Source organism: Nicotiana attenuata, unplaced genomic scaffold (genome assembly GCF_001879085.1).
Source record: "Nicotiana attenuata strain UT unplaced genomic scaffold, NIATTr2, whole genome shotgun sequence".
NCBI lineage: Eukaryota > Viridiplantae > Streptophyta > Magnoliopsida > Solanales > Solanaceae > Nicotiana > Nicotiana attenuata.
Genome location: NW_017675450.1, coordinates 53257 through 64072, shown reverse-complemented (window position 1 = coordinate 64072; position 10816 = coordinate 53257). Strand labels below are relative to the sequence as shown.

At 33.5% G+C, this 10816-nt stretch overlaps 1 protein-coding gene across 1 annotated transcript; it reads right to left on the bottom strand.

The window, feature by feature from the left end:
* Window positions 1-373: 373 nt before the first annotated feature.
* Window positions 374-3001, bottom strand: LOC109220090 (uncharacterized protein At4g13230-like). Its single transcript, XM_019384551.1, has 3 exons — window positions 2879-3001; window positions 2276-2425; window positions 374-856 (listed from the first exon to the last, which is right to left on the bottom strand). The coding sequence occupies exons 1-3, from the start codon at window positions 2939-2941 to the stop codon at window positions 650-652; spliced, it is 420 nt and encodes a 139-aa protein (XP_019240096.1). The 5' UTR covers window positions 2942-3001; the 3' UTR covers window positions 374-649.
* Window positions 3002-10816: the final 7815 nt, after the last annotated feature.

Genomic DNA, 10816 nt, shown 5'->3' with positions numbered 1-10816 from the left:
CGTAACTGCTTATTTTTTAAATCAGCTTCAACACTTAAAATTGCTTTTTAGCACCTAATGCTTATCAGCTACTCAAAATCAGCTAAGCCAAACGGGCCCTTAGCTATTTAATAAGCTTGGAGCATAGCTAAATTTTATTTTCAAAGTCCTGAATATCAAATATAGGATTTATCAGCGATGTTTTATTATAGTGAAATTTTTGGCGCAAATTTAAATTTTTAGTCAGGGTTCAATATACGCATATCGGGAGAAAAAATAAAATAAAAATGTAGCTATTTCTTCTTGATTTAAAGGAGAATATGAAATTCATTGGGCATTGAACGTCTTCGACACTCATGCAGAATTTTTTCTTGCCACGTGGCAGCCATGCACGCACCTCTAATTTCTTTTGGATAGCAAAAGATCTGTTTTCAGTACAGAACAAATATAATTTCAATCAATCTACATTTACCGTATACTCAAGGAAACAACATAAAGGAGTCATATATCTCCAACTACAGAAATACAAACTCGCAAACTTTTCTGTCTGCGGTTTCAGCTAATTAAAATTAAAGGAAAAAAAATCTTAAATTTTTTTCAAACATCAGAAAAAGGAAGAAAATATTAGGAAGAGATAATGTCTCTATCTATTGAGATGTTAAAGTTTAACTCAGTTCTTGGTGTTCATGCTCTGATTAACATTTTCCTTTATAGCCTCTGTGGATTCTTCAGCTTTTCCCTTTACTGTATCTTTCATTTTTTGTGTAGTTTCCTTAACTGAATCCCATGTTTGTTGAGCTGTTTGCTTTGCTTTTCCAGCCACGTCTTGTGCTGTGTCTGCTACTTTATCTCCCATTGCTTTCGTCTTCCGCATTGCCTTTCATACACATGGAAAATAAGTATTAATTGATAACTTGAAATAAACAATACTGAGTAATAGCACTTGTGGTAGGCGTTTGGACATAAAAATTATTATAATTTATTGACAAAAAAATAGTATTTGGAGTTAAGTTGAAACATGATATTTAAAATTTGAAATTGTTTGGGCATGTATTTTGCTTGAAAAACTATTACAGTTTTGTGAGTGGGAGAATTTTTTTTTGAAGATTTTGATTTTTGAAGAATTCATTTTCAAAAACTTGCAAAATTCATGACAATTAATACATTTTTTAAAAACAAATTCGGAAAAAAGGACATTTTTTAATTGATAAACGGGTCCATAGTATAACATGTAGGTGAGTCAAAACCTCTCTTTAATTGCCATTATTTATAACAGCATTTTATTATAACGACATACTTTTTTTTGGAACTATTGTCTTGTGTTATATTATAATATTTATTCTCTATAACAATACTTCATAATATATAGGAACTAAAAAATATCGAAGAGACTATTATAGAAAGGTTTGACTGATTCAGTTTTTCGGCAAGTTATTACTATTTTTTTTCAAGATTAAGCTAATTGGTTAATTATGGCTAATGCTACGCTGCTTTGAGAGGTTTAGATAGCACGTTCAGACAAAAGGGTCTTTAATTTGATAGAAAAGTCAGTTTCAATGCACCATTCTTTGGATAAAATAAAGACAAAAGGAAGATATTATTCTCTCCGGTCCACAATAAGTGACCAATTTACTTTGGGCACACCCATTAAGGAAATACTAAATTCTAGACAATAATAGTTAGTATAATTAAACTGTCTTTAATTAAATGTTGCAGCATAGTTAATGCGAGGAGTAAAAAACTTTTTAGGGATATGTACATGAGGGTAATTTTGGAAAAATAAATTGAATTATTTCTTAGTTATATAAATAGATACTTATTTTGGACAAAAATAATTAAGCAAATTGGTCACTTATTGTGGATCGAAAGGACTAATTCACTGCTCTAGAACATCGACAAAGCACTAGATCTCAGAGGACATGAAATTTCTAAATATTCGTGTAAAATTTCTTTAAACTGCTATACATAAATCATTTATAGAGAAATATATGTTACAAAAATTATATGTTCATCACAAGAAACATAGATAGAATCAGAGGCGGATCCAAGAATTTTACATGACGGAGGTACACTATTCTGTTCAATCAGTGTCCCCTAGAGGTTTTACTAAGCTAAGGGTGTCAAGTAATTTAAATTAACCATTTTCAAAATATACACATGCATATATAAGATTTCTACCGAAGTTTATGAGGTCCGATAACCTCTCAACATAATATATAGGTCCGCCTCTGGATGAAATGATATATTGTATATAGACATTATAGGTAAACATCGGGTGCGAGTAAATTTATATTACCTCGTCAGCAACAGAAGCAGTCTCGTTTTTAACTTCTTGACTGGCTCTCTTGGCGGCATCAGCCCCTTGCTTCATTGCATCTGCACCTTTTCGTACTGAGTTTTGAGCCTCATCTTTAAATGCCGTGGCTAGGTGACGATTTGCTGTCCGCTGCACAATTTCATGTGTTACACATTAATTAATGCTTAAAAAAAGTACTTTATTAATGGCGACATGATTATTAATAACAACGTGATAGAGCCGATAAAATTATTTTCGTGTGAGCTATAGGTAACAGATTCGAATCGTGAAAGCAGCAAATAACGTGGCAGAAACACCTTTGTACAAAACTGTCATCGGATCGATATCACTTCGTCTATATATATATATATAAACATTTATTTGGAACACAAGCTTTAGAACCTCGCAACCTTACACTCAGACCAAGTTATAATTTAATAATAAGTCGATATTGCTCGCACAAAATCTCGCGTATGGCACTAAATAACAATGATCACGAGAAGGATTGTAATGAACTCCAACCTTCTCAAAAACTTTAATATGGATTTACCTCCAATAGATAGATCAGAAAATTCAAGTTATAAAAAAAAAAAAAAAAGGCACCTGGAAAGGTCTGAATGCTCCACTAACAAAAACTCTACTAAGAGCAGACGTCATGCTTGCCATATCTCTCTAATTGAATTTTTTGAGTTTGTTTTTTGAAATTGATTTGGTTTTGCTATTCTTTTTCTAGTCTCCTTTCTAGTAGAGTTATAAATAGAGAAAGATTGCCAATATTTTCTCTATTTTAATGGCTGACAAAAATTCCCTTAGGATTTGAGGCAATTTTAATGCCTTTCTCCCGAGTTTAAGCTAACCACTGCTAGGGAACTTACAGGAGCAATACACGGATCACTGTCTACTTCAATGCCTCTAATCTTTTTTTTTTCTTTTTCTTTTTTAATTTGGAAAATAAAAACCAAATAAATAGTACCACAAAATAAATCGAGTATTTAGAACATTTTTTTTCTGTTTCTTTAGTTGTTGCCAGATCCCTTTCTTCTTTTTTAGGTTATTACTCTAAATAAGTCGTGTTTTCAGTGGTTTTCTCATGTTACAACTTTCGTATCAATTCGGTCGATCCGGAATGGATCGGTACCCGATGCTTACGCCAAAGCATATTAATTTTGACGGTGAAAATTGATGTAATGGATATATTAATTAACCATAATTAGTGATAAAATGCATACTCCTATATAAGTGAGTATTACTAGTTTTTTTCCGATTCCATTCTTTATTTTTCGTTTTTGGTATTTAATCTGTCAAAACATTGACTTGTTTTAGAATTTCAAACATAAAAAAAGGGAAATAGCCCACGTTTATCATAACGATTAATCATAGAAGACAAGAATTAGTTGACAGAAATGAACTCATAGAATATATATTGGCAGAATAGCCTAGGAAACACCTGTACTTGTTCTGGTTTGATATCCCGGTATCTAAATTCCATAAAGTTTTATTCAGACACTTGAACTCCATCAAAACTAATATTTTAAACACCTCCGACCATGTGTGTTGTTCACTCTCCATGATATGGAGGACACATCAGATCCACCTAGATAAATACCATCCATATCATAATTTACTGTTTATAAAATTTTCAAATCAATTTATTTTTTTCCAAAAAAAAAAAAAGGACCGCACACCTTTTCTTCTCTCTCCACGTTTTCAGCTCCTTTGTCTTTTAGCCATCAGCACCATTTTCACCCTTGAAAGCTCATAAATTCTTAAATGGTGACAATCTACTTCTTCCACCCTTCAAGGTTTCCTTCTCTATTTAACCTGCTCTTTCTACTCTATTTTTTCCAAGTTACAAAAGTCAAAACCCCCAAATCCACTCAATGTACCAATCCAAATTATGCACCAAGAGTAATAATTCAACAACTAATTTTGTTGATAGCCTAAAATCTTTAATCTTTAAGGATAATGAAAAGAAAATATCAAAGGAGAAAATTATATTGGTGGTATATTGCTTTTGAGAAGCAAATTTGTTGAGCTCGACCCATTTGAAAACTCCAAAAATTCATCCAAAATAGACACCAACACTTCAACTAATCAGATTTTTGTATTATTTATTTTCCTATTTGGACCAAATTGATGGAGAAATAGGGAGAAGAGGAGGCGGTTCTCTGTCATAGTGGAGGTGGTAGTGGTGGCGGCAAAAGAAATGGCTCAAAAATAGCTCTGAAATTTAGGGAGGTTAAGGTGATGATGGAAGAGTTGAAGGCGGTAGTAGTGGTGGAGAAGGTGGTGGTGGAACGGGAGAAGGCCACGGTGCCAGCACCAAAATGGAAGAGGTTGGTGGGTTGAAGGTGATATGAGTTGTTATACTTTTTTTTTCTTTCTCTTTTTAATTTTTGTCATTTTCTGATTTAGCCACCATTTCACGCTCACTATGCGCGTGTATACCAAGCATTTTGTCCACCTCAGTTATATTTATGCCACATCAACTTGGTTAATGCTCAGAGGTGTTTAAAATATTAGTTTTGATTGAGTTCAAGTGTCTGAATGAAACCGGGATGTCAAACCGGAACAAATATGGGTGTCTCCTAGGCTATTCTGCCATATATATATATATATATATATATATATATATATATATATATATATATATATATATATATATATATATATATAAAGGACTTTTCTATATATTAATAGATCATACTGAATTTATGGATTTTGGAACACCCAAAAACTGTGGAGAATACAAATTATTCATGAACAAATAAATAGCAGTAACTAAAAAGTAATTTGACTAAGGATCAGCACAATAACAACCCAAAATACCACCCCTAATCTTAGTACAAACACCATTCTGATATCCTTCCTTAATACAAGCTGCATTACAATCTGGAAACTCAGAACATGGTCCCAAAAGGACGACATCTGCTGCTTCACTTGAAATCAAAAGAAGAGCCAAACAAAAGAATCCAATTAGTAAAATAGATGTGTTAATAGCATTCACCTTTGCCTTAGCCATTTTACTGTATTGTTTGTCTGTCTCGTTCTGTGTAACAAACATGTATGTCTTGGAATGTTTATATATAGAAAAAAGTTGGTCCTCTTTTGGAATACTTTTAACACTATATATTATGTTAGATTATGTTCATAGTATGAAATCAAGTGAATAGACCTCCTATAGAAATTTTTTTTGTTACTTGCAATGATAAAATATATTCTATATAAAAGGAGCTGAATCGGATCTTGATTGGTCAATTCAGGTAGTTATGGTAACACACTAATGTGCCAAAGTTCCCTATTGACGGTGAAAATGCTATATTACGTATCAATAGCAAACTCTCCAAATAAGCAAAACTAATAATACGGCGAAAAAAAATACTGAAAGATAATTAAGGGGCAATCTACTAATTTTTACTACTTTGCAACATCCAAATCGTTCCTTTTTCCATGTTCATTTTATGTGTTATGAATAGAATTATAATTAAAGTGAATGTATTTATTTTTCCCCTATAAATAGAGGGGTCTTATTCCATTGTAAATCATCACAAATCAATAAGAATTACTCTCTCTTTCTTTGCAATATTGTTCTTCTACTTTTATTATTTTTATTACACGTTATCAACACGAGACTCTACCGTCTCAAGAAGCTCTTTGAGAAGACTAAGGTATAACTTTTCTCCTCTTTTAATTATGACTGATATTATGAAAAGAAAGTTCGTTGCCCTTGAAATTTCGGGCAAGAACTATATGACATGGGTGTTGGATGCTGAAATCCATTTATATGCAATGGGTCTTGGAGACGCCATTAAAGACAAAACTAAAGCATCCACCCAAGACTGTGCTAAGGCCTTGATTTTCTTGCGCCATCACCTTGATGAAGGGTTGAAAATAGAATATCTCACAGTCAAAGATCCACTTGTTTTGTGGAATTGCTTAAAGGAAAGATATGACAACTTAAAGTTGGTCACTCTTCCATAAGCACGATATGATTGGACTCATATGAGGCTACAAGACTTTAAGTCTGTTTCTAAATATAATTCTGCGATGTTCAGAATTACTTCTAAATTGAAACTCTGTGGAGATACTATCATTGACTATGATATGCTTGAAAAAATGTTTACAACGTTTGATGCCTCCAATATGGTCCTGCAACAGCAGTACAAAGAGAAATGTTTCAAGAAGTACTCTGAGTTGATTTCTCTTCTCCTTGTGGCTGAACGAAACAATGACTTGCTCATGAGAAATCACGAAAATCGACCCACTGGGTCTACACCATTGCCTGAAGTGGATGAGGTGTATTCCCATTATGCTAAGCGTGGAAAAGGCCGTGGCCCTATTCGTGGTCGTGGTCGTGGCTGTGGTTGTAGACAAGGAAGAAATTTTTCTGGTGTTAATCACCCCGAAAAAAAAATAACCACCAAAAGTGGAAAGGGAAAAATGAGAAGCCAAAGGCAAATGGTTTAGAAACTGAACGTTATCGTTGCGGTGGAAAAGGGCACTGGACAAATATTTGTCGTACACCAAGACATTTGGTTGAGCTTTATCAAGCATCTTTAAAGAATAAAGGCCCTGAAGCTAATTTTGTCTATGTATGAATTTGACATCACCCACTTAGATGTGGCAGATTTCTTTGAGCGCCCTGATGGAAAAATAGACCACTTGATCGGTGATAGATGTTAAAAAAGATTGAGTAGTTTGATTTTATTTTATTTTGCTTATTCGTATTAGTTAGTGAATAAACATCATGTAATTATCGTAGTTTACATGAGTAGTAGTCAATCGTATCATTTATTATGATTTATTTTATGAAATAATATTAGTTTTTTTATTTGCTTTATGATGCGTCTATGTCAACTAAATGCTTGCATATTTGAATTACCGAATAGCTGGAAACTGTTAGAATCATAAAATAAAGTCCCAAAACCTTTTAATTATGCTAAGATGAAAGTGCCTAATATGAGTCATACTTCTCTGCAACTTGGAATTGGGAATATGACAAACGCAAACTACTGCTGGTGGCCCAAGGGTACTCTTTCTATTCGTTTTATTTGAAATTTGCATTTTTCCTTGTGTTTATTTGACTGCTTCTCTTTGAAAACTAATCAGTTATGGCCCGTGCCCAACATTTGTACTTTGAAATACTTTAACTTTTAGCATTTTGGATAAAGATTACATATAAAATACATATACAATCCATACAGTTACAATTTGTAGCTTAAAGAATAATTATTGATTTATTTCAGGTGCTATCTCAGTTCTTCTTCTGCTTTCTGTTGGTATATGCAACTGTTTCACTACTGTTAAAATAAAAAACCAAAATGAACTATGTAAGTCTGTTTCCAGGTACATAAGCAAACCAAGCAACCACTTCACTGTATTGTAAGTAGATAAATGGTGCAATTACTTTCATTCTTTCTACTCCAAGCCCAACACTATGTTAAACATGATATTTTTTTCTTTTAATTTTTAAAATTTACGTCGTTATATTGAAAAGACATTACTAACTAAGTCATTATTATCCACCACATAACATACACTATTATCCACATTGGTTTAATTAACAAATTTCCAAGAATTTATACGGTTACAATTTGTAGCTTAAGTAACACCGATATAAACTTAACTATAAATAAGAGATAAAACGAGGACGCATATACATTTGAATATAACATGTAAAACTTAAAGACAAAATAAAGTTTTCATCAGTTTCGTTTCCTCCCTTCTTCCTTACGTGAGAACAATTAATACAATTTTTAACACAAGTCTTAAGGCATATATGTGTACATGTGATATGTCTCTCATCCTTTACTAGTGTAAATCCAATTGTATATAAAGTAAAACATAAGGATACAATCTATTGATAGTGTACAATAATTTTTCAAGAGAATTTTTTAAAGAGACACCAATAAATTACTGATAGTAATTAGTTCAGAAGTTTCATCTTCTATTTTAAGTTAATTTTTTCCGTATTTCATGTATTTTTCCTTCTTTTGCTTGCTATATAATATCAAGTGAATTCTTGAAAGAAATATTTAAACGGAAAAAAGGTTATCCAAAATAATCCGTAGACTATCATGCTAAAAATAGGATAATATAAATATAGTGACAGGCTTTATTGTATGTACTTTTGTGTATATGTGTGTGTGCTGGCTGAGTTTAGTGTTGGATACAAGTATCCATGCTTTCGCCTTATTCTTGTAACTGGGTTAGTTAAAAAGTGGCATATTTGGTTACTTTCTTTTTTTGTTCAGCTTGGTCAGTTTTTGAGTTTTGCATATAGAGAATGCTAAATATATCGTAGCGTTCTTCACTGGTTTTCTGGTAACTTAAAAACATTCAATTATTATGGGTTTTCATTATTGGTTTTTGGTTAGTATTTCACCTATCAGAAAAGAGTTTTTGTTCTAGTGTTTCTTTCATTTAGGAGGATTGCAATTTGGTAAACGCTACCAGATTAACACTTCAAGTCAGAGATGTTTTACATTGTATGTCAATAGAGCCATAGAGAAAATTCAAATTTAAGAAAGTAGGAAGTTGGGACCACACGAATAGACATATGAATAGTTGCAGCGAACACGGTTTACAAGGAAGCTGTAGAATGATGAAAAAGGGTTGAAATATTATTTGTCGTAGTTAAAACCCATGAAGGTACTAACATAAGCCAAAATCAAGGGCGAAATAGACCTCCAAAATGATGATATCACATAGCACGTGAGAAACAAAAGGTCTATGGGCTTTTTGTCCAATACAAGAAACGCACACCGATAAAGCAATAAAGTACAATTTCCATAAGGCACATAAATCAGTGAATTATCAAAAATGGGCCTTGGTGGCAAGCTGGCATGACGACCCCCAGCTGCTTCCAAGGCTCTTCTATATAGTAATAATAATAATAATAATAATAATAATAATAATAATAATAATAATAATAATAATGTATATTTGATTGGTGAAAATTGTCTAAATCTAGCGGCTAGATAGTCAACTTGTTGTCTACGTTTACTGTATGCATACAAAACAAATAAGAATACCATACATGACTCATTTGTTTCTTTACTAGCACATTAAATATAGTAATAAAAGAAACCGAAATATTGTGAAGGCTGCACATGCTACTGCTAATACCTTGATCTTAAAAGGAGAAGAACTATGAGAAAAGAATTTTGTATTCTCAAGTTCTCGATTTAGAATGACCGCACCGAAGCTATTATGTTGAATCATAGACTAATTTGTTTATTTTCCCTTCTCTATGAAAATACTAATGTTTATTCGTATATTTTTTTTTGCATGTCAAACCATGGGAAGCTGTCACGATCCGGATTTTCCACCCTCGGGAGTCGTGATGGCGCCTACTCGTAGAAGCTAGGCAAGCCACGATCTTAGACATCATTACTCTTTTTGTTTTTAATTCCTTTTTAACCAATTAAATTAACCGGAAATAAACAATTAAATAACAGCGGAATAAGAAATTTAGCGAAAGTCTTAAATATAATATAAAATTAAAATATCCTGAAGACCGACACATGCCTCTAACCAGAACCTGGTGTCACAACATCCACGGACTGTCTAGGATTACTACAAATAAGTGTTTGAAAGAAGGGAACATAGTCTGTCTCGGTACAAATGACAACAGAACATTAAAACTGATAGAAGAGACGCCGGGCCTGCGAACCAGCAGGGCTACCTCAGAGTCTCGGACTGAAGGATAGCTCCCAATCTACTGCAGATGACCAAATGCTACTCCAGGACCTGGATCTGTGCAAAAGAGCACAGAGTGTAGTATCAGCACAACCGACCCCATGTGCTAGTAAGTGCCTAGCCTAACCTCGGCGAAGTAGTGATGAGGCTAGGATCAGACTACCAAATAAACCTGTGCAGTTATATGATGTACAACGGAAAGTAAAGCAGAAATAAACAGGTAAGGATGGGAGGGGAAACATGTTGTGGGGAGATAACAGTTCCGAATAAAGCATCGAGTAAGGAAAGGAACAACATAACTACAATGTCAACAGGAAGCAGAAATCAAATAAGTGCACGGCATCACCCTTCGTGCTTTTACTCTCGTCCTCACCAAGCAATAATATAATGAAAACGTGCACGGCATCACCCTTCGTGCTTTTACTCTCTTTCCTCACCAAAGCAATTAGAATAATAAAATGTGCACGACATCACCCTTCGTGCTTTTACTCTCCTTCCTCACATATAATCAATAAAATTGGCACGGAATGGTACATCGTGCAGCACGACATCACCCTTCGTGCTTTACACTCTTTCCTCACAATAGCAAACAATGCACGACATCACCCTTCGTGCTTTACACTCTTTCCTCACAATAGCAAACAATGCACGGCATCACCCTTCGTGCTTTAACGCACTTCCTTACCCAAACAACAATCACAAACAAGGGCAAGGGAAATAAACAAGAACATATAGGAATCCTGGAAGGGAACAACGATTTAACAATTAAATCCTGGCAAGGGAGCAACAAGTAAATAATTAAATCCTGGCAAGGGTACAACTTCAATAATCTCAACGTCC

Coding starts and splice junctions, on each gene's coding strand:
- LOC109220090 (XM_019384551.1), bottom strand. CDS start 2,941: ATGGCAAGCATGACGTCTGCTCTTAGTAGAGTTTTTGTTAGTGGAGCA. Junction 2,426..2,878: donor GAGCATTCAGACCTTTCCAG/GTGCCTTTTTTT, acceptor GAAATTGTGCAG/CGGACAGCAAATCGTCACCT. Junction 857..2,275: donor CTGCTTCTGTTGCTGACGAG/GTAATATAAATT, acceptor TGTGTATGAAAG/GCAATGCGGAAGACGAAAGC.